The sequence below is a fragment of the Pyxicephalus adspersus genome, chromosome 12 (genome assembly GCF_032062135.1).
Source record: "Pyxicephalus adspersus chromosome 12, UCB_Pads_2.0, whole genome shotgun sequence".
Classification (NCBI taxonomy): domain Eukaryota; kingdom Metazoa; phylum Chordata; class Amphibia; order Anura; family Pyxicephalidae; genus Pyxicephalus; species Pyxicephalus adspersus.
Window position 1 is genome coordinate 19279619 of NC_092869.1, and position 25426 is coordinate 19305044.

Here is a 25426-nt window from a genome sequence, read left to right on the forward strand (position 1 = left end):
TGCCAACCAATTCCTAGACACAATCCCTTGCGCAGTAAGTCCAGGGGGCAACCGAGTGCTGGGAGACGCAATCAGTCTCCCAAGGCTGAACGGTGGCTTGCTATAGGCGAAGACTGTGGTGTTAGATTGGCGGACTGGTGAGGCCGGTACTGACCAGGGCCTTACAATAGGTTTTAATCAATTTTTATTCAAATCAAATCCCCAACTTTAATTTTAGGACTGTTATAGTACAGCTACAAAACTCATATTGAAGAATAATTTTTATTTTAACCAATTTAGTTTAAAATATATGGTAAATGTTTCACTCACTAGAAAAGTATTTGTTCACTTGGAAAGTCTTTTTGCTAGATGAGCAGCCTCTAGTCTATTTTCTTTTAGAAACACATCACACCTCCCTAGATTTATTGAATGCATACAGATGTTATATTTTGTATTTTAGGAGACTTCTATAATAGCCGAGGGACAAAGAAAGTGACCAAGGATTTGATTTTCATGTGTTCATAAACTTACTTATTATGGCAAACCAGTCATATTTAAATTACTTCATTTTAGAAGGATTTATCACCACTGGAAATTACAATCTTGCAATGTTCATTGCCTTTTTTGTCATCTACCTTCTGACCCTTATTGGAAACATATTGATAATCTTGGTGGTGTTTTATCATGTTAATCTTCATACTCCGATGTATTTCTTTATCACAAATCTATCTTTCCTGGAGATATGGTATGTGTCCACTACAACACCCAAGCTTCTGGCCATGTTAGTAACCAAAAACAAGAGAATATCTTATCATTTGTGCTTTGTTCAGCTCTACATGTTCCATACATTGGGCATTACAGAATGTAACCTATTGGCTATTATGGCCATTGATCGATATGTGGCCATCTGCAAACCACTTCGATACAACACAATCATGAACATAAGGGTATGTATATGCTTGGCTTCTGTGTGCTGGATCCTGGGCTTTCTAATTGCAATAATTCCCACTTCACTAACATCACAAGTTCCATTTTGTGGAAGGTATTTTGTTAACCATTACTTCTGTGATCTGGCTCCTTTACTAAGCCTATCGTGTGGTGATATAACCCTTACAGTCACCATAAATAGATGTGTAGGTGGCTTTACAACAATGTTCAACCTTTCAATAGTTATTGCAATGTATATCAATATAATTACTGCAATTGTAAAAATGAAGACCAGCAAGGGTCGAATGAAGGCATTCTCAACATGCTCCTCACACCTGACTGTTGTGACCCTTTTCTACGGTGCAGCCTGTATTGTGTACGCTACACCCAAAGAAGTTCATTCTGGAGAATTTGACAAAATATTTGCTATTGTATATGCTATGATAACACCGTTCCTAAATCCTATTATATACAGCCTGAGGAATCAAGAAGTATTATCAGGTTTAAGAAGAGGAATTCAAACAATTGCGATTCAATTCAATGGATAAAATAAAACATCTTTGTGTTTGAAATGAAGCTGATCAGGTTAAAACATTACAACAGTGATAAAGTATAGGCACCCTGCCTGTAATAGTTTTTACATGAATACATGGGGCCTTAAACCTATGTATAAAGAACACCATTCCCGTTGATGTATTGAACCCAATACCCATTCAATGGTTAAATTCTAGAACTTTGGTAACCAGGGGAAGCCTTGCCATTTGACCATTGATTTACATGTGAAACAATATAGCATTGGGAAAGCATGTGGTTATTTTCATTTGTGCAGAGGTTGAGGCCTCATATACAGCCTAAACCTATAATTTAAGGAATTTTACACGGTCATAAAGTAGATTTAAAAACCAAAATAGGTACAAAACATTTTTGCTACGTTAAATAAGCCCAGGTTCAGTCTAAATAAAGCATTCAACAATATATACAAACATTATATTTTGTTTACATATTTAAATTATATTATGCATATAGTAGGGTAAATTTGAAATGGCTGTAATATTGACAAATATCTTAAACATATTGTATTTTATAAAATATAAAAATGTACCTAAAATAATTACTAAACCTTTTTTAAAGTATTTGAATACTTACCATTTAAGATGCCTTTAAATGTTCTAGGTTATTCGAGCTGTAAGACTAAGGATTTCTAGTGGCAGAATAGAATTGTTGTGGAAGACAGCACCAAACATCTGTAATTATATGGACATTTTCCTGCATTTTTAAAAGAAGGTAACCAGTAGCTGTCCCCTATTTGTTTAGGCTTTCTTAAAACGGGAGGCATAGCAATTGTATATAAAAAAAAAAGGTTGCTGGCCAATGTTTACCTGTCCTAATAAATATGCTAGCTACTTGACATCCATGCTGATTGAATGGCATTGAGGTATCAGGGATCCAAAGTAAGCAAGCAAATAAGTTGTGATTTTGCTGTGACTTCACCTACTCACTTGACTGGTTGCATGGCATGTACATGTTGATCTCATTAAAGGTATTCCTAAATACAATAACAAAAATATGGAATAATAATGTCAAAAGTTGTATTCAATTTTTTCACTGGTAATTTTGTCCATAGCAGTATTTTGTGTTTTGCAATTTTTTTTTAGTTTACAACCTCGAACCATTGCCTATGTATGCCATCATATGCCAATATGGTTTATTTTGTTACCTGGCAAAACAAATAAAAAAACGTTAAATCCTAACTCTGGACTGTTTTTTTTAATGTATGCACATTCAGAGAGATAAGGAGAGCTCTGTGTACTTTGTAATCCATCAGAAATAAAGTAGGCAGGCACCACTTGCCTATAAATTCAGAGTTGTGTTCTCATGTGAAAGGAAAGCATAGAGGGATATTATATTTCTGACACATGCAAAATTATTTATTGTACTTGCAGGAGTAAAATATTTGCATGTACTAAATATTTTATTTTTTGTCTCATTTTACATATATGTTGTTGTTCCCTTGTTGGTTTAAACAAAATAAAGTAATTCTGTCCATAATATTCACTTTAAATCTGTAGGTGCTCCCCACTATACTCTTTTTTAATATTATAATTGGCATAAAATGCAGGAACTGTGCAATATAAAATGTTAGTGTTCAGTGGAGAGAGATAGTAGCATCTACTGTTTCTTTTAAATAGCCCTTGTTTCCAATACTAGTCTTTGCAATATGGATCCTATATAGTCCAACTTTCTGTACCTTAACCTACCAGCTTTAAAGCATTGTATGTCATACTCCTACCTGTAGAAAAACAGTTGTTTTTGTCCTGAGGCTTGTGGGATTTCAGACACATCCTGCTGGATCCTGTATATGAGGTTCACCAACGTAGCATCCTCTTGCCTTTTGGCTTTTTCCGGTCCAAGACATTTTCTTGTAGCTCGAAGACTGTGATTGTGGAGCATTTCTGTTATTGGTGTTGTCATAGACATAGTAGTGCCCTATTCTTTTTTTAAAGTTGACATGAATATGCAGCTCTGCATGTCTAGATCTTGGTGAAGGTGCTGGCTCCCATCCTCTTTCAGATTCAGCCCTCTCTATCCTGTCAACTTTGCCAATTCTATAAAAAGTATGGTTGGCATGAGAAATTGTTGGCAGGAGAATGTAAGTAGAACCTGGCAATTCAGATTGTCATGGAGCAGATTTATAATTGAGTCTATTACATTTATATTGTTTTGATATAATACCTACCTTACTTACCTTCTAGCCCTCATTGGGCATAGGGTGGTTGCTTTAGAAGTGTGAAAACTTTTAGATCTGTGTATTACTTTATTCCCAATTTCTGACTACAACTCCAAACCTACTAGTAATAATAACTTTTAAAAGCAAAATGATGCTTTACTGAAAATGCATCAGGAACATCCTTGTCCTGAATAACGTGGCGTTCTTCCTTCTCCATTGCCACAAAAGTCATTTTGCTGTTCCGTCGTATGGCATTTTGTGAATGCAGAAAGTTGTGTGTAGCTTGTGTGATGTGGAGATATCTGGACCCACCCACCTTAGGCCTTTTATTCTGATGGATAAATTAGACTATTTTCATGGTTGACATCTTTCTAGTATTTATGGTACTGAGGAAAGGTTTAATACTACTTGGTTTTATTTGTTACAATTTCAAAAATCAAGGAAATACTGGGATTACCTGACCCCTAGGATTAGCACATGAGGGCAGACTTTTTGCCACTGGACTGATATATTCTGCAAAGCCTTTATTAGATGGTTTCTAATATTTACCCCTTATGGTTATCCCCTCCTCTCATACTACCCCTATTTCTGACCTTCTTTCCCACCATGTCTTGTCTTGTCTGTCTAATTCTTTTAAAAGCATAATCCCTTTTGCGCCTTGAAGTCATAACATTTGTTCCCCCACTCATTTATAGTATAGTTCAGATTTTACAACTTTTGATGGGTTTATAATACTGTGGTTTTATTGTATTCCTTAACTGATTTATGTTATTTATCCCGGCTTGTGTTAATTTTATTTTGGAAAACCTTTTAAATAAAACATGTTATACTAAAATAAATAACATTTGCAGTCTCCATTGGATGGCTGTGACACAGTGAAAACCAAAAAGCACAAGTTGGTAAATTGTCACTCTTTCTCACTACTAGTTTTTAATGAAAGCTGCAAATTTAAAAATATTGTAATGTACTGTTGTAATTACAGAAACATTTGAAAGATTGATTTAGACTTTTATCACAGAGTCTATATAAATTTCCAACGAATGAAGATATGCAAATGGATTTTTTACAGTATATTCCTTACACATCCGAAAGTTGCAATGGTGTCAGAATTCCTGCTGATGAATCTGTATTAAAAAAGAAAATTATTCATTTTACAAACATGAAAACAATGAATGAAACACAATGAATGAAAACACAATACAAAAGTACTAAAGTACTCAAAACTAAAGTAGTATGATGTGTCCTTCTTGTTTTACTACATTTTATATAGAACACTCCAGGTCACCTGGCCTCCAGGGTGTTCTGGTATGAAATTTTGGACCCAGGTTACTGAATCTGAATCTTCCCCCCATTGGGCTTCCCTGTTGGCCAGTAAGGCTGCACATTACACTGGCTAGGTCAAAGCACATCAGGTCAGAGGTGGCATACCACAGCATCCCAATGTTTATCAGAACTGGGAAGTTTTATAAACCCCAAACATACCAATCCCACTTTAGGCTTGTTTTATGGAAACATTTATTATGCAAAAAAGATTGGTTAAATTGGTATGAAATTAATATGTTATTGCTTAAAATAACAAATAATACATATTTTGTTTTTTGGGGTTTTTTTCTTGCATAGAAACTTTTTTTTCTGTATTCTAGGAACCCTGACAGTGTCAACAGAATACAAAGACCAGAAGCTGAAAGAGCTGAAAAATAACCAGTTCTAACCCGTTTTATTATAGTCTGAAGCCAAATTACACAGTTAGGGAATGTCTATTTAACTATTACAGTGCTAATGGGCAATACCATTCCTTGGTTAGCTACCTTTAGAATGCCTGAGTAAAGCTACTGATTCAGTGTGTGTCATTTACACCTGGTGACTGGTGTCCAAAAGAGTAACATCTGATGAGGGATGAGGGACAAAGATTTTTGCTTAAAAGAAGGATAGTCCCTTAATTTAGGGACAGTTTAGAGCTATAGTAGATTGAGCCAATGTAATTAAAAAAAACTTGTTCTACTCACATTTTTATTGATCTTGTATGAAGAAAACAGTTATGCATTTTCCAGGGCTGGCACTTTAGTATATTCAGGAGGGTGATTATTAGAATTCTGTGGATCTAAGAACAGGTCATTTTTTTTTATTTCCTGTAAAAGGTTTTTTTTCTTTTAAAAAATAAAATAAATATTTAAAAGATAGATTAGACAGAGTATAGTGGGGGGACTTGAATTATACCAGCCTGGCTAATCAGTATGGCCTACAATTGGAAGGAAGAAGAAGATAGCAGCAACCTGTGAGGGCACACATTCAATAACCTGGGTTTAGTTCTGCTTTAACCTCCTGGGCAGTTCATTTCTGTCTGGATTTATGTCTAAAAGCGGTACAATGTTTTTCATGAAAATGTATTTTACAGGATATTATAATAGTATGAATATAATAAAGTTTGAAACACAAAAACATGTCAAAATAGTAACTTAAATAAATTAAAAAAAAAAAAATAAAAAAATATATATTTTTTTAATTTAAAATATATACATATATATTATAATATACTATAAAATACATTTTTATGAAAGACAATGTACTGCTTTTGGACATATAAACCCACCGTATTGCATTCAATACAGGTTTTTTTCATTGAATGCAATACAAAATAATTTGAAATTCCCACGGCGCCCCCGACACAACGGCCGCATGCACCAGCGTCACTAGGAACGCCCTGGTGACTCATCAGATGCAAAGGATGCCGGCCGGAGGATGCGAAAAGACTGGGATCGAGAAGAAGGTCGCCGGCGGACCAGATAACGCTCTAATAATCAATGTTTTTCATTGGTTTAGGTACCCGGAGTATGATTTGGGGTTACCGCTTTCAGCATCTTTTTTTTTAACACAAGTCACACTCGGGGTTACACCGGGGGAGGTTAAGTTTCCTGCTTAGTAAAACATTGCAGTTGTTATAAAACAAGGTGAGTGTAAGATTGCTGTAGAGAGACCACTGCTCTTGCATTGGGTCTGATGAAAAAAAAAGCTCTATAAAACTGGAAATAAACTATGATGGGAGAATCAGGGTGATCCAGCAAACCTGGAATGCATCTGGTGCAAGCTTAAAGGCATTTGTCAACTAATAGCAACAGATTTTTAAGACCTCCGTTACAAGTTTGTAGAATCACTCAGGTTTCCCCATCATAGTCTATATTCACCAGTCGTGGAGAACTTGGAATAAATTGTTCTCATAGTGTCGGCTAGGATCAGTTTTAAAAGCAATTTTGCTGTGTTCCATTGGGTCAGATTTTCTTTCACTTACTGTCCCAGAAACTCCTTAGGAATAAAGGAGGAGAGGGGAAAAAATGTACATATACTTTAATGCTGTAGGTAAAAGTGATGAAAGTCCTCAAACCAAAATATTCATATGATGTAAATGTGCAAACTGCCTTCCTGGTATTAGACTAATGACTATGCCAAACGAAAAAATAAATAAATAAACAAAATAAACGAGTGAAATAATAATGCTGTACTTACTTTGTGGTGTATGAAGTACCTCAGATATAGCATATGTGTCTTCAAACTCCACAGTGTCCTCTTTATCAGTCACTGAAACAGACAAAACTTTAACAAACTGAATAGAATAATCTGTCCCTAAAATGTTTATATACACAGCAAAAATGAAAATATTGTAGTTTATCAGTTCTTAAATAGTAGAGGCTTTATTTTCACTGAGCCTGATTTATTAAAGCTCTCCAAAGCTGGAGAAGATACACTTTCATCAATGAAGCTGGGTGATCTAGCAAACCTGCAAAAAATAGCAAATGACTTTTAGTAAATCTTATCCAGGATCACCCCGCTTCATTGATGAAAGTGTATCTTCTCCAACCTTGGAGATATAAATCAGGCCCACTGTCATTAACAAAAGCTCCTCTTCTCTCCATGGATGACAACACTTACTGTCCTGTACAGAAGTGTGAGGAAGTGTTGTCACTCTAAGAAGCGTCTGTGATTTGGACTGCAGAACACTTCCACGTCCTTTTATCTTAATAACCTAGGGTGTTCTGTAGTCCACAAAGGTTAACTGTGAAAGCCTCATAACATTTCTTGAGAATTCAGTGCATCAGAGATAAAGTGTACTGCACATTATGTGCCCTAGTGGGGAATATACTGTATGTATATATACATATGTAACTATTTTCCTATAGTAGTTGTATTTAATGATTTATACTCTGAATGGTCCAAGGTTATTAGTAGTGTACCCCAGGGTTCAGTGTTGGGACCTTTACTGTTTAACATCTTTATAAATGATATAGAGTTTGGGATTAAAAGTACCATTTCTGTGTTTGCAGATGACACTTAACTATGTAATGAGATAAAGTCCATAAAGCATGTCTATAATTTACAAGCAGACTTGGCTTGGCTGCAAACAGACTTTGCTACAATACTAGTAAAATACTTTCTTGTATTAAAAAAAGGAATAGACTGCAGATATGGAGACATTATCCTGCCCCTGTACAAAGCATTGGTCAGACCACATCTGGAATATGCAGTCCAGTTTTGGGCACCAGTTCACAAAAAGGACATTGTGGAATTGGAGAGAGTGCAGAGAAGGGCAACTACACTAATAAAAGGAATGCAGGAGCTCAGCTATGAGGATAGATTAGCTGAACTGAATCTATTCTCCCTTGAGAAGAGACATTTAAAGCGGGAAATGATCGCCCTGTATGAATATTAAAAAGGTCTATATAGAGAACTCTCTTCCCAATTATTCACTTTGAGATCATTAAAAAAGAACAAGAGGGCACTTTTTGCATCTGGAGGAAAAGAAGTTTAAGTTCTGGATAATGAAGGGATTTTTCACTGTAAGGTCTGTGAAAATGTGGAATCGGCTCCTTCAGGAAGTAGTTTCAGCAAGTACTATAAAAAGCTGGATGCTCTTCTAGAAGCACAGAATATAACTGGGTAATAAGGCTATAAAGTAAAGATAACAGAGACTGTTGATCCAGGGAACATCCGATTGCATCATGAAATCAGGAAGGAATTTTTTCCCTGTTAAAGAAAATTGTACCAGGGTTTTTTCGCCTTCCTCTGGACCAACTATGTCTTATAGGGTTTTATATCTGGAATATGTTTATTTCCCTGGTGGTTGAACTTGATGGACTTTTTTCAACCTAATCTACCATGTAACTATGTAATTTACAAATACAGCAAGGGTATATGTTAAGACTAGAATATTACTAGCCACAAGATGGCAACTACTGTGTGCCATCATTTTCTCCTACCTTCAACAAAAAACATATAATTGAATACCAAGAACCATTGACGACCTTAAACACAGAACTAAACTTAAACTAGTACATGTTTTTTTTTTTTTTTTTTTTTTGAACAATGACAGTCACCTGTGTTACTAGGCAATGTATTAGATATGTAATATGGGGGACAGAGGGTTCTTAGGTAGTACTACTGAGCATAAACCCTGCAGCAATGTGTTTGCAGAGAACCCCTAGGTTTGATAATAATTCCTCACAATATTTAAAATTTACATAATGGGTGAGTTTGAAAGCTCTTTTTTGTGCAAGAACTTCATATGACTTTTTTTTTATTTGCACAGTTACTGACATCTTCAACTCTTTCTGAGTACCTGGGCGAGAGGACAAAAACTTTGAATGGGTGAGCTGTAAACAACAACAACAAAGAAGCCAAGAGCATGACTAATGACAACATCCTAATGATGCCATTTTTGTCGTAGACAGGCCGATGGATTAGTTGATTAGTGGGCTTACCTGTGATTTTACCTGTTATTTGCTGATGGTTGTTAACAGATAACAAAATATGTTTCCTTCTGTACATAAAGAACAAGATAGTGATGACAAGGACCAGGATCAAGACCACCAAAGTCACAGGGAGTATTGAAACTAGGTTGTTTGTTTCTATAAAGGAAACAATTAATAATAATAAAACCAACACAGTAAATATTGACAAAGCAAAATAAAGGGAATAAAGACATTTAACCTAACATTTATTGATTTCGGTAGACTAAAAAATCTAATGCTTTCTTCTAATATCTCTTGGTGGCTATCCTACTTGATTTTTTTTATTTATTCATTTTGGTTCAATGTGTGCACACAAAACTACATACCCAGTGCACACATTGTAAATCGCATGAAACCTTTGGTCCTCCAAAACAGAAAAGAACCCAGAATTACACCACTAATGGGCAGAAGGCTCCTGACAGGTCGCAGACAAATTACATTCACCTTCCAATACCTTCCAACATTTGAAATTGCCAAAAAGGATCAGTAGGTGTGGTCAAGTGGTTGTGGCATGGTCAGGTGTGGTTAAAGCATGACACCATTGACAAAGGTGGAAAAACATTTAGGGTACCACAATAACACTCAATACCACAGTATACACTAAATTAAAAACTATTGCAATTGTAAACCTTCAATTAACATTTGTTCTATTCGTGGTTTACCTTATTGGTACCGTATTGGTGGTCTATTATAATAAATTGGACCAACAAGGACCATCTAATAGTTGTACGTCACGATTCTTATATTAGCCAACAAATCTTTTTATGATGCTAAAGAAAAGTAAGACCAATTTATTATAAAAGCAGAATAATTAATTATTTTCCTTTACCTTATTTGCACATATCCAAAAATGTAATATTGAACCAAATACCCCTATTTACACACACCTATAAAAGATAACTTTGTCACATACCCCAGTTTTTTCAAGGAAACGCCACATTTATAATGGCTTAAGTAATTTTTTTTAAAAAATAGGAAAAACATCATTGGATCCTTCTGATATTAAAACAGACCCTTCAATAGGCTGGTGACCTGGACAGGAAATGAGGCAGTGACCCAGTGTCCCCCCTCTCCCTATCCATAAACAGTCCTCTGGAATCTGGTTTTCCCAAAAAATAAAGGGCCGCAAAAGCATGTAGATTCATTGTGGAGAAACCAGACTCTTCTCTACATCATGGCCCGGTGTTGTGGGGGTCTGTGGGTGGGGAGTTTTTTTGAGATTTGGAAAACCCCCTTAATAAGGTGGCCCCCAGATATCCACAGCCCCACCCTGGTAATAGAGTACAGAGGTACATAGAACCCTTTTCTCATAAAAGGTTAAACAGTCGTAGAATTAACCACACTGCACCACGTATAAAAAATCTTTATTCTATTTTTAACTGATACCTACCTTTTCAGGATTCAGTTTTGTGCATATTCACCCACCATGAATGATCCATCCATCAATTTATCCTCCATCATCACTGCAATCCATTGTGGGTTCCCATACACAAGTTGATGAGGAAAGTGACTGATGCTAAACTCCACTTTGTGAATCAAATGAGAACTAGTACTCTTTGAGCTATTGGTGCAATCTAGTGGGAGCCTGTGAAATTACACCTGAGTGAAAAGCAATAATGTATGCATCCCGGTCATTTAGCACAGCTCTGCTTGACAGTTCCTTCAAACTGGTATGGTCCTGGAGAACACGATGATGGGAGCTAGGCTTTCCTGAAACCAGATCAACCCCATTCAAAGGAAACCTGCTGGTGCCATGACAACTTGGGTCCCTTCAGGTATTCCTTGAAGGGGGGTCCAATATTTGAAGCAGAAACAGGCCAAAAGACCTATTCCCATTTCCCCCAGACCTAACAAGCCTTACTTGTCATTACTGATTAAATGCTGTGCAAGTGACAAAGTGGTTTTCTGGACAGTTTTTTCTGGTTTTCTTATTGGAGTCGGTGTTATTGCTCCACTTATCACAGAAATTGCACAGGGATATCACTGCTCTGGTGATATTTCTTATTATGTTACAATATGGTGAGTAAAGCAGAAGTGAAATAACATAAACAAGAAATACCATAGAAGTACATGTAAATGGGGAAACCATTTCCCAATACCTAAATCAATGCCCCATGTCTGTGTCAGGAGTTATTACATTTAAAGTTAAATATTGATAAATTTAATTCATATTTGTAAGCTGTTTTGTAAACTGTTGTACATGAAAAATCTGTAATTCAGTCAAGACAGGCTTGTAATTTATGAACAACATCGACATTACATAGCGAGATGGGTAATCTTTCTCGTAAGACAAGCAATAGAATTCAGTCCACTCCTCTACGTGCTGATTGGATAGTGAAGGAATAGCAGCACACATATGATTTTTTCTCTTTACTCCCCTTTGAGAAAAAGTTTACATGAGAAGAGGAATTTTGGAACCTAATATTAGGCTAAAATGCTAGCTGTGTTTAAAACTAATTTTGTTTAGTGGACTATTCAAAGTTTTAAAGTATCGTCAGTGCAATTTAAACCTTTATCCAACAGGTGAAAAAAACGTTACGTGAATAAGATTCATATAAAATAGCTTAACCAGATCTGGTAACGATTTTTTGTTTCACAATCTGGCCTTCCCCACCTTCATACACAGTTCAACTTCTTTCCACTCTTTCCCTATAAGCTAATGGACATACTCTAATGAGCAAAAGACCAAACCATAGCAATTGTGGTAACAGGATTTAAAACTGTAACTAGGCCAATTAAACAATGCAGAACTCTCTGTCACTTTAGGGTAAAGTAATCACCTTTTGCCTCTGGGTTTGGGGTCACTGGATGTGAAGCTGTTTTCATTACAGGAGAATCAGAGGGTACTAGAGAAAGAGAAAGATAGTAAACGAAAGTACATTACAGGAAAATGTTATAGCATATTTTAGTTCATAGTTAAAATTTTTTTGTAAAATACACTCTTAAAGAAGGAACTGTGAATTAACAAAGCTTTACATTTTCAATTGTGTATTTGTGACTGCACTTTTGTTATATGGGAGTTTTAATACATCTCCTAAAACTTGATACATTTGAAATAGATTATAGAGAACACATAGAGAACACAGTAAATTGTCTTTCTGTGTTAGACTTTTAGACTGTGTTAATGATATATGACTATAGTAGGGACATTAGATTGTGAGCTCCTTTGAGGGGCAGTTAGTGATATTGACTTTGTGAAGCACTGTGTAATATGTCTGCATTATATAAATACAAGATAATAATAATGTTTTCTATACTAACTTTTTAAAAGTTTCAACATTTTCACAGTCTGCCAATAAAAACAGTCTGTCAATATTTACCCAGTATGCCAATATCAGGCATTTTTATTTTAAGTAAATTGGGCTGAGTTTTGAACTTATTGCAATTGCGAAACAAACAGCCATAAGATCTGTTTCTATAATATTTACCATATACAAAATACCATACCATATACAAATCAAAACATAATAAAAATACAAAACTAGTGAAGAGCCAGTAGAATGTATTCATAATATTCAACCCCATTCTGCAGAATGTCATCAACCACTGCCACGCTTGTGCAATTTGGCATAATCACAGCACTGTGTGAGGTTTCAGACCTTCTTTCCTGAAAATAATGTAGTCAGTTAAACTTTGCTTTCTGAAAAAAAGCTTCACATGCCCTTTTGGCCAAAAAATTGAAATTACCTTCTTACTCTATATTTTAGACAAAACTTTAGACAAAACTCTATATTTTAGACAAAACTCTATATTTTAGACGAAACTTCTGAAATCAGTTATCACTGAAGTTTCAACTAAATTGTAACAATAAGGGTCACTGAAACACAAGGGTGTCCTAAAGCATGGGGTCCCCAGGGCAGAAAGAGTCACTGGAGCACAAAGGTCTTATTTGAAGCACAGGGTCACTGGAATGTCATTAAAGACCATAGGTCACTAAAGAAAAAAGTGTCATAGCAGCACATAGGGTTATTGGAACACAAGGTCATTGGAGTACAGAGTAAATACAAGTTATTGAAGGACAAGGTCACTTGAGCTCAAGGTCAGTAAAGTCGAATCACACAAGGTCACTGAAGCAAGAAGTCTTTGGTGAATCACTAGAGCAATCTATTGATGTCACTTTAGCAAAAAAGTTCATTGAACCACAAACGGTCACTGCATGTGGAACCTGATCTGTATGCTTTTGTAACACCTGGAAAGACTCTATTAGATTAAAAACTAAATCCTGTTTTTCATAAAATTTTTGCCACTTGGGTAAATAGGGTTTTTGTGACAAAAACACAATTCAGGAAAACCATCTGACCATCCCTACACAAATCATATATTTAAGTTTGAACAAAAAGAATATATTGGAGAAATAATCTCAATATTCAGACAATAAACCCATAAAGGATTTGAGTTAGGTTGTATTGAAGTTTGAACTGTAATTGCAACTTGCAAAACAAAAAATATTTTTTCTGGCAAAAATGAGCTATACCAAAAGAATTGCTTATAGTAGCCATTCTCCATTTCTTTTGCGTAGGTCCACTTTGCAGCCATGGAATAAATGACAATCAACCACTATTACTAAAAAAGCAGGCTAGCACTGTGTCACTTTACCAGTTCTGAGACCCCTACCTTTTGACAACACCATCAATAAATCTAGTAATCAGAAGCAGCAGTCGGGGAATATGCCTGTGATGATGTTGGACTCCTGATGAGGCTACAATGGAGATCCTTAGGCACTGTCACACGTATAGGAGTGTCTAGCTAGTAACAGTGGGCTAAAGGTACATCAATATTGTAATATTTTTTACATATTAAATAGTGCAAAGCAATCCCTGTACTGTTGGAGACTTCCTGAAGCCACCCATGGCAGTCATTGATCTCCAGAACTCCTCCATTCACCATCCATAACCTCCATAACACTTTGCATAAACATTTTCCTTTCTGGACTTGTTTCTTTATGGAGGACACATGGGACAGCATGTGACACCAATGAAGAGATGTGTAAGTCTCATACCTGCCAGTCCAATATTTCCAGGCTTAGCATTTGCTTGGAGCAGGTCATGAGGACTGTGGCCTGCCATCTTGCCCATATGTGATAGATAATATATATATATATATATATATATATACACATACATATATATATATATATTTATATATTTATATATATTGATTTATAGAATGTTTCATGTACTTTGGTTATTTTTATTTCAAGAACATTCTATTAATTTATTGCTTTTCCTTTACTCTGCTTAGTCTTTTTGAGTCCCTTAGTGCTACCCCCACTCTGCTTCACTTTTTGGATTTAAGCTCCCCAATAGCAATAAACACTAATCATATACGTGTAGTCGTTTTTTGGGTGTGTCCTTAATATGAATTCATAATTACTTTGTAATCTTCATTACCCTGCTCACCTTTTCTAGTCCCAAAAATACATCCCCAACTGTCATTCTTGCTATTGAGATGACCAAGCGGAGAGGACATAGTCACTTAACAGCCTGCTTCAGATGCAGCTTTACCTCTTTACGTTGTCCTGCTGTTGGCTAATTCCTACCAAAGAGGATCATCCACAATGGCACCTGCTTCTACCATGCAGAGCCTGGATCAGTGTCCTGCAAGAGCTTCATCACCACCTCTCAGTGTCTTCTCACTCTCCCAGGTGTCACACATGCCTGTTCCTCACTAAAACACAGTCATCTCTCTCCTGCGCATGCGGGCAGTTCTGTCGCTGGGCGTGCCAGTGTTTCCAAGCTTTATCAACTCCGTCCATGCCGCTGGCCAATCAGAAAATATCCTCTTGATCAGCCCTGGCTATTTAGTTAGCTCTCAGACTGCACTCAGTGTCCGTGCAATGTGTCTCAAGCCCCTAGTTCTGTGAGCTAGTTCCTGTTTACCTGTGGCTTCATTCAGTGTTTCCTCTGTCCAGCTCCTGTGCTAACTCCCCGTTGTCTAGTCCATTGGTTCCCAGACAACTTCCCCGTGCTGTTCCAGTGTTCCTGTCTGTGGATATCCCTGAGTCTCCTGTGCCTGTTGCTTCCAGTGTCTCCTGTGTTGCCTGTGCCTGCAGTGGCCCCTGTGTCACTAGTGTCTGTCTCTTGGATCCCTTGCAATTGACCTCTGGCGTGTGACCTGACCTCCCTTGTTTGCTGTCTGTCTCGACCCCAGCTTTTCTCGACTATCCGCGATGTGATTTTGTACCATGCTTTCCCACCTTGGTGTGCCCAAGGACTGCAACCTAGCCGTTACCAGCAGCACAACACCCTCACCATCAGAGGCTCTGGAGAAAACCTGGTTACAGCTTGGACTCTGCACCTTGACGTTTCTTCGGGCTCACACCACCTCCATACAAACCACAGCACCCCCTAGTGGTCCTGTCTCTCTGTGCATGACACCAGGGGAAGGCTCACTCCATGACTGATTCTGGTATGAGTCTCCGAGTCTCCCATATATTGTGGACATACCTAAAACTCTGTCAGACATCCCAGATGTGTTCCAAGCTCTGCTACAAAACTTAGCTATGAATCCTGACTTTAAACATCCAGTATCTCATTCAGAATATGGTTTGCGGAAGAAATTCAGTGGCCACCAACAAAACATTAAACTCTATGCTCCAAACAGTCTCCTAGCACCAGTCATCCGTGGCAGGTAGCGTATATACCTTAGAGGAGACTATCTATGTCACTTTGTCACTTTGGAAATACAAAGATTCGGCTTCAACAGAAGAACTCTAAAAAACCCAGGTTTGTGCATTCACCTGTTGGACAGCTGATGCACAGTTTCTGAAATTTTGCAAAGGCCCCCCTTCCTCAAAAAAAGATGAAACCCTTCACAAATAAACACCCAGCCTACAAATACAATTGAAGTGTATGTAAACTCAATTACATACTTGACCAAAATTGAATGGAAATGCATTTTTTACTTTGGTTTGTGTCCTTTAATGGAATGCGGCTGTCTAATACCTGGAAATCCTGCCAGTTTAAAGTGTGCTGGTAAAGGTTCAGATATGTTTTGAAGGAAAAAAAAGGAAATCCCTCATTTAACAAAATAACAATATTTACACTGTTTATTTCTCACCTTTAGTTTTGCCATCAATGTGTAATGGTGCACTTGTCTTCTTCACTGTATTAGTCAATGTTCTAACTTGACACGTGTAACTCCCAGAATTCTTCAGCCAAGCAGGGGGAATTGAAAATCTACCAGTAGGACTAAAATTCTGAACATTCTGTTCATCTCTGTAGAAGGCAAATTGCAGTTCTGTTGTCTGTCTTAGTGAACTGACACTTGTGTCACACATCAGGGTCATGGGATCACCTTCATTTAGTTTTATAACAGGAGGTGTGAACAGCTCTAAAATACAGAAACACAATGTGGATGGAAATTGATTTCTGGACATGTATTTTGTAAACTTGTATACATACCCTCCCCCTCAATTTACTGTCCTCCATAAGTATACCTATTGAGGTATACTAATGTATATTGACTATACCTATCAATCACATAACTTTAACTGTAAACCAGAAAAGGAACTAGCCTAGTCTAAGCCAATATTTCACTTTAGTTTGTTTTTTTATAATACACTGCTTTATTCCTCGCCACTACATCCCATATAGAAGGGGTATGGGTGAGACTCCAAAACACTTTGGCTGCTTTTGGGGCATTTATTATAGTAAAGTAAGATTAACTAGGCTTGTTTAAATATTGTGTTTCTATTATCTCCTAATAATGGTGTGCCATGGGATTTTTCTAATTTAAAATGTAAAAGAAAGGTTGGAAAACACTGTTCTATATAAAAGTCTGTGGTCACCAGGACAAATAGAGAGGATCAGTTTTTTATACAAAAATGTCTATATGTCTATACATACACTTTGTTTAAAAATAATGTATTCCAAGTTTTCCACAATTAGGTAGCGAGTCTTATCTGAAAACTGCCTGTGCAGCCACAGAACAGTGCTAAGATTTCCAGATCTCACTGAGAAACGCTGAAAACAAACCTAAGCATGCACCTACTTATGAAACTCATAGCAAAACTAATGTTTTTGTTATGGCAGGCTAACATTAGTTAACTTTAACAGCCAAACTATATAGGCATTTACATTTACTTTAAGATGCTTCATACTATCTAAAAGTTTACATTAACTATAATGTATTTTATTATTACTATAGTTTATCATTTATTTCCTTACATTTACCTTGGACAGAAAAGGCCAATTCGTCTGTGTTCCGGTAATACAATAAATGGTGGTATACCTTCTTTGTACATTTGTACTTATGAATAGAATTTCTGTCTACATTTTCAATAAGTAGCTCAGATTTGAGTTCCCAGTCTTGAATAACTTCCCCATCCCTATAAAATACAGTCTCTTTGGCTGTGTATCCAGGAAAATGGTTACATCTTAGTGTGACATTGTCCCCTTCATACACATGAAGTGGACCCTGCAGGATGGCATAGCCTAAAAGAAAAATGAAGCTTGTAAGTGCCACTGCTTGTTGGCAAGACATGCAAAAAATATTTTCTTATTCATTATATTTATTTTAAATGTTGAAAACTGAAAGTCACTGTTTACATACACTTCTCTGGCCACTTTAATAGTTACAATTTGCTAGCCTTCAGACCCTCCATGATTTTTCATGGCATCGATTCAAAAAAGGTGCTTAAAACATTCTTAAAGAATTTTAGTGCATGATAGCATCATGCAGTTACTGCAGATTTCTTAGTTGCACATCCATAATATGAATCTCCCATCCTACATTATCCCAAAGGTGCTCTTTTGGATTCAGATCTGGCAACTGTGGAGCCCATTTGAGTGTAACAAATTAATTGTCATGTTCAATAAACAGATTTAGAATTATCTGTGCTTTGTGACTGCTGACAGTAGCCATTTGAAAATGATAGGCTGAAGATGATAGGCTAAAGGGATGGGCATGATCAGTAACAATACTAAGGTAAGCTAAGGCATTTAAACAATATTCAGTTGGTATTAAGGAGTCCAATGTACACCAAGAAATTATCACCCCCATCATTATTCTGTCACCACCAGCTTGTGGATACACCAACTGTGGATACAAAACAAGATGGATTCATGTATTTCATGTTGTTAACACCAAACTGTCCCTACCAGCGTTTCAGCTGAAATTGAAGCCCATTAGACCAGGCAATGTTTTCCCAATCTTCTCTTGTCAAATTTTGTTGAGTACATTCAAATTGTAGCCACAAGTGCTTATTCTTAGCTAACAGGAATGGCACCTGGTGCAGTTTCCTGCTGCTGTATCGCATCTGCTTCATGGATCAAAGTATTGTGTGTTACAAGATGTTGTTCTGCTTATCTGTAACAATTGGTATTTAAGTTACTCTGGAGAGCTGCCACTCTCTGGATATTTTCTTTGTCAGACCATTTTCTTCAATATAAACTTCAGACAGTTGTCTTATTGCACTGAGTTTCTGCCATGTAATTGGCTGATTACATATTTGTGTTATTAAGCAGTTAAATAGGTGTACTTAAAAAAATGGCCAATGAGATTTTTTTTATGATTTCTTGCAGCCAGCATTAGAATCAGAACTAATTTACTAATAGTATTTAATTGAGGAACAGAATCTTAAAAAAAAAAATAATTGCCTGAAACGTTTAGGCTTAGTTTCCTTATGAACAGAATATGACCTAACCGTATTGTTACTTCTAGCAGTAGTGTACATTGAAATAGCGAAAATTGTATTTTTACACAAACAACATTACTTATGGACAAAGTGCATGTAGGAAAACTTTTTGGACAAAAAGGAGTTGGGCACAGGTGTTTAATTGTATTGAATACCATGCCTGGTATTACCAGTACATGAAAATAAAGAGGAAGAAAAGATTGGGTTTTTTTGGCAAACAAAATTGTATTAAGGTAAGTTGTATTCAACACCATTCATAGCACATTAGTTTGTCCATAATACTAAGTACCCCAAAATCTTTTCTTCGTCTTTTTTTTCATGTATTCCGGCTAGTGGGGGTTGGCTAACTATGACGTGTCACAATATTAGAGAATAGGTAGATCCTTTTTTACTACTATTGTATTTCCAGTGCAAACAGAGTTCTCGCAACCCTTTGGGTGGAATTGTAATCCAATCTGTGCTATAAAGCCCCCTGCCTATATAGTTTTGAAAATTGTTTAAACCTTCAATTTGCAGCCATTGTACACCATTCTAGCATGTGACAATGCTTGATACAATAATCTTATTGGCAAAGAAAACTGGCAGTTACTACAGTAAAGCCTTGACTCACTGTTATAAACATCAAGTCTTGCTGTATCACTTCTGTCACTGGTTCTTGTCTGGCACTGGTAGTTTCCACTATGTGACTCTTGGGCTTGTTGAATTGTATAGCTTTTTCCTGTGTGTACCCATTCACTATCCTTGTACCAGGTATAGACCGGATCTCCTTGTGCCAATGACCTCATATCACAGGTCATTGTAATAGATTCGTCTTTAAAGATCTTATTCCATTCTGGATTGAAAATCACAAAAGGCCTCTCTGTGATACCTGCAAATTAACAGATTAAATGATTTAAAGAAAATCTGAATCAGAAAATACATTTTCTATCCAAAGATTTTCAATGACTACTACATTACTGTAAAATTTAGTTCTGTGCATTCATTCTTTGGCCCTACATCATCACCCATGTGCTTCACGGTTTGATATGTTGTTTGTTCACAGATGTTCTTCTGCATACTTTAGTTGTAACAATTATGTTTAAGTTACTGTTACCTTTCCATTAGCTCAAACCAGTCTGGCCATTCTAAATAGCTACTTAAAGCAGGGGTCCCCAAAGTTTTTAATCCAATCTATCATTTAAAAGCCAGGCTGTTTATTTTAATTAGAGGTATCAATTACTTGGTTGTTGTTGTGGCTTTTTGAATGGCTAGTAGGGGATTTAATGTAAAAATACCAGTGCATAATTTTTTTACAGCATTTTAATGATTTTTACATATCCCCTGCTGCCTACCAGAAAACCCCTAACAAACATTGAGTGCACCGTAGTTTATAGCAATTTTTGACACATGTCATACATAGGGAGTTCGTGGGGAGAACCCTAGGTTGCATTGGATTTATAACAAGCTTACTTAGGATGTGGCCAAATGTGCCACGGTATCTTTTATGCTGCCGCCTCCTGTTGCCTGTCAAATTAGGGATAAGGAACAAATCTATGTGTTCTGATGTTAACTATTTTTTGCAAGCATTTTTTAGCAGTAAAACTGCTGAAATACTTTGGAAAAACACAGGTCTGAACAAGCCCTAATCCATAAAACAGGGGTTCTGAGCTGAACTGGGCAGTCACTAAGCTGCAGCCACTTTTAACAAAAAGCTTGCAATTTTATGCCATTACTACTGGATCATCCTTCATCACCCGCTTGTAATACAATAATAATGGGAAAAAACTTGTATCCTCTTATGACTGGAATTTCTTAACTTTCCAGCATTTACAGTTCATGGAAAATAGCATCCATCTGCTTGTGCAGTTCCTTGTTACTAGTCAAATTTATTGTTTGGATAAAAAGCTTTAAGACTTTTTCACTCCTACAGCTTTTCATAAAACTCTGCAGTTTAGTAGTCCTTAGACTTTAATGATGTAGAAATAGGTCAGACATAATTATGGTAGTAAATGTGGTGGCAAATATGGTTGGCATTATGCATAGGTGTAGTTTAATATTATATTAAACAGATATACAGAAACAATAGTTTGAAGTATAAATGTTATAAAAAATAAACTCACCAGCTCTTACCCAGTTCAACACTGCAATACAGAAAATAGAAAATGTTATATTATCTGGCATATTTTAACATTGTTGCATTCTTTATATCTGCACATTAACTCTGCTGGGATACAATGATGCAGGATTGGTTAAAAGATAATATTCATTCAAAAATATCAAGGTAAAACAATCGCTCCTTTAGGGCAACTGACCCCAAATCCAGAAAATTTTATTGGTTGTTATTCTCAGCCCACTGCTTCCCAATAAGATGTTGGTTAATACTAGGATGATCTAAAATAGGTACTGAAGTCAAAAGGGAGGGGTAATGCTTTTTAAAATACAACAAAAATTATGGAGGCCTCCAACAACATACTGTATACAGCACAGAGTGTCTTTGTATAGCAGCAGGCCAGATACAGAATTCCTGTGATGAACTACAAAGACCACCCATCATATATTTAGGCTCCCCTCTGACATGTTACAGAGGTTTTAAATTTAGATTTTTACATTAAAAATACATTTTATTTTATTATTTATTATTATTCAAAAAAAAAGCAAAATGAAGAGTACACTTACAATAAAAACAACAGAATACCCAAAACAGGATGTTGTATCAGGTAAAGGTATAGCAAGTAGACAAATTCAAATGAACTGGGTTCTTACTTGTTGTTCTTACAGACAATATGGGTAAACTGCCAACCACAACCACTTTCAACCATTTTCAAACCATTGTAAGCTGCCATTCAGAGTGGTTGCATTCAAGTCAATGGAAGGACTGGCTGATCAAGGGCAGCCAGAAGCAACATAGCACCTATACAGCAGACCACCACAGTCAACTGCAGCTCTGAAATTTCCCTTACTGTGGACATTATAAGGGGGTCCCATTTCTTTAGATTTTTTTTTATTTCTGTGATATAAAAAATGCATGAAAAGAAGCAGTAAATTACCGAACAGAAAGTTATGAAAATAATAAAAACATGAAAGTGATATTCCGCAGAAATATCTATGAAGAAGGAGAAGCAAACATGTAGCTCACCTGACTTTGTCTATAACCTACAATGTAATTTTTATTAAGCTGACTCTTAAAAAAAACAACATAACAAAACAATTCTTTTTTTAAATTATCATTCTAACAATTAGTTATAAATGAGGCTTTTGCTTTTATTCCATAGTAATTCTGGGTATACAACTAATGAGATTGACTTTATTACTAGATATTAAAGCTAGATGTAGTAGGCTCATTTGATTTCATGTTACAGGCATCTGTTTTTTTACTTTCACCTAGGGATTCTGCCAGTAACCAGACCAAAATGGTCTGGTATTAAAAAAATATAAGTTCATTAGTATTTAAGTATTTACAAAAGTGCTAATAGAAGTATACTTACAGACAAGGTTTATAATCACTGCAGCATGCATAGTGACTCCTAAATCCACACACAAACTGCTGCTGACAGTTTTGAAAGAGAACAATATTGTTTGGCTGCATTTCTCCTGGGGACAGTGTTGAAATAGTTATTTGGGGCAAAAGAGATTTTTAAAAACAAACAAAACTAAGTGACCTTGTCTCTGTTTAAATATAGAAGTTCACATATTCTGACTTAGGCAGCAGCTGAAGTAATTGGCATACCTTTACTTTCTCAAGCTAAATTTTATTCAGGATCAAAAAACTTAAAGTTTTAAAAGTGTTTTTGTACAGTATACATATCTGCATTATGATATAACTTTCCAGTAACATAAGGTATAATAAGCATCATAAAAATATAACAAGGATTATATTGGACAGAGGAAGAAGAAAAAAAGAAAAGACAGACTTTTGTGGGGCCAAATTGATCTTTGATAAAAAAAAAAATAAGCTTTATTTGTATTAAACATCCTAAAAGCTAGACAGAGACTTCCTATGCTAGCCTTAACTTAACATTATACTATATTGGACAATTACTATTGGACAGATTTTTTCACTTCCTGTTCTGGCACCCAAATAGAAAGTAAGGGGAAATCCATCATCCTAAGATTATGGGCATGATTAAAGCTCTCCAAGACTGGAGAAAATAGACTATCATGGAAGTGATCCAGCCTTGGTCATCCAGCAAACCTGGAATGAATCTGGTCCAGAATTGAAAACATTTGCCAACTAATAGACAATATTTTTCAGGAAATCAATTTCAGGTTTGCTGGATACTCAGGTTATCTCATAATAGTTTATATTATCCAGTCTCCCAAAGCTTTAATAAATCAGGTCCTGTGGCTCCCTCTTTACAGCAGGCTTTTCCCTTTCATTAGACACCAATGCTATTTGGGTAATGATTTAGCTGTAGACCTGCATAAACTATTTGACTTTAATTTTAAGCCCTTTCTTCATACCCTACAATCTGATCTGGCACTTTGGTCAGTGGGCAACCTTTCTTGGTTTGGCAGGTGGAGTATTTTAAAAATGACAGTCATGCCACTCTTACTATCTTTGTTGCAGGCACTCCTGATTCCCAGCTCCATTCTCAGTAAGATCCACTCTGAATTTATTTCTTTCCTTCTGGTCCAAATCTCCAGCACATTCAGGTCACAAGTTACTTTCTCTCCCTAAAGCTAAAGGTGGCATTGGTTTTCCAGATGTGTTATAACATGCTGCAATACACCTAACTTGTCTGATAGACTGGGGCAGACATGCAGTACCTCTTACAAGCATTGAAAACCTCTTTTTTGTTATGCTCATCCTTTCTTCCCCAGACCACAAATGCCTATTTGTCATTATTACCCACTCATTCTACCATTGGTCCCTCCTTGAAAATTCAACCTAAAACAAATCTATCCCTTTATGAACCCCCCCTTACTACATGTGATTGTTCATTCAGCATTTCCCCTAGTTTTTCTGACATCCAACAATTTTGTGTGCATCACTGCCTTACATCTGGGAGATGGGACGTTCCACCACTTCCTCACTTTGGGTTTCCACCTGATTTTCAACACCTCTAAGTAAGGGCTGAGCCACTTTGTGGTTCCCTTTCACAATCATATGGCATTATTAACTACAATAATGTAGCCCCCCTTTCCCCCCTTCATTACCCATTGGGGGCTGAAAATTCAGAGTCTCATTTACCCCAGCTCAAGTAGATTGGACCATAGCGTTTGCCCATAGGGCTTCCTTCATTATCAAGAAACAAATTATACATTTATTATTTTTTTTAGAGGAGAAAAAGTACACATCAAATAATACAACATTAGTACAGGAACTAAATTACCATGTGAGGTTCATCTGTTTACAAAGTTCCATACTGAAAGGGAAAACAGAAGAACAATAAGGGTGCATCAGTATATAACTGGCAGGTGGGGGGGGGGGGGGGGTATTATCAAGGAAGTGGAAGGCATACCATACAGTTTGACTGAACATAGAAACAATACTTTTCTTTGTGTGTTGGTAGAATAGCAATAGAAGATTCCCACACCTCAAAAGAAAACATTAACATTTGAAATCTTTTTTCAAAGATGCTTCTACTCCATCTGGAAAACAAACCATAATTTATCTCAAGATAAAGCAAGGGTGGGGTTGCAAGTGTATCCAATTATGCAATATAGTTTTCTTAGCTACCAAAGATTTGTTAGACAGGAGCTTCCTACATCCTTTGGTGATTCATGTCCTTTGCAGAGTCAGCTCTGCAAAAATAGCCCATCTATGTGTTAACGGTACGAAATTCACCAAATATCGCAGGGCATGTGAGGCTTTTGTCCTCCAAATATACCTAAACCTGGGACTGTTCCACAGCATATGGTATAGATTAATTTCTGTTGCACCACATGTCAAACAACTTGGTGATGTGCTAAGTCCCATCTAAAAATAAAACATAGGGAAGCGTAATAATAGATTATTAAGATCATTTCCCTGTACATAGCAGAGGGCATTGCTGACCAAGCTCTAAAATGTATCCGTTATAGACTTGTCCAGGACATGTGTAGTCCATCTACTCAGACCAGAGCGACTAATCTCATAATGCAGATTCATTTTGTAAGAAAAATAAACATCAGACATTGTTATACTAGGGTTTGGTGCTGACTATACATTTATGGGATTTGTCTAATCTTTAAATAAAAATTTTTAATCATAGATGAGATGTAAGATTTTAATTGGAGATATGCAAAATGTTATGTTTTCATAAAGGTGTACAAAGTAGATAGTGCTGAAAGAGAGGCCCGTAGACGTAAGAATTAGGTGCAGGGCCACATGACCGGGTGCTAGGCCTAGCCCAGAGCTTTTAAGGGGTTAAGAAAAAGGTAGTGTTGCTAGAGGGGGCTGGGCTAGTATACAAC

The 25426-nt window shown here is 36.4% G+C and overlaps 2 protein-coding genes across 2 annotated transcripts; one reads left to right on the forward strand and one right to left on the reverse strand.

The window, feature by feature from the left end:
• The first annotated feature begins 311 nt into the window (after window positions 1-311).
• LOC140341699 (olfactory receptor 6N2-like) lies at window positions 312-1646 on the forward strand. Its single transcript, XM_072427556.1, has one exon. The coding sequence runs from the start codon at window positions 516-518 to the stop codon at window positions 1452-1454; it is 939 nt and encodes a 312-aa protein (XP_072283657.1). The 5' UTR covers window positions 312-515; the 3' UTR covers window positions 1455-1646.
• Window positions 1647-4544: 2898 nt separating this feature from the next.
• Window positions 4545-22621, reverse strand: LOC140341698 (Fc receptor-like protein 3; the record flags this gene model as incomplete). Its single annotated transcript, XM_072427555.1, is given in 9 exon segments — window positions 4545-4758; window positions 7136-7207; window positions 9385-9531; window positions 12195-12260; window positions 16474-16746; window positions 17589-17849; window positions 19662-19919; window positions 21151-21171; window positions 22516-22621. Coding segments are annotated over 9 exon segments (1251 nt in total), but the record flags the coding sequence as incomplete, so codon positions are not given.
• Window positions 22622-25426: the final 2805 nt, after the last annotated feature.

Bases quoted from the DNA above. Each gene is read 5' to 3' on its own strand.
- LOC140341699 (XM_072427556.1), top strand. From the start codon at position 516: ATGGCAAACCAGTCATATTTAAATTACTTCATTTTAGAAGGATTTATC.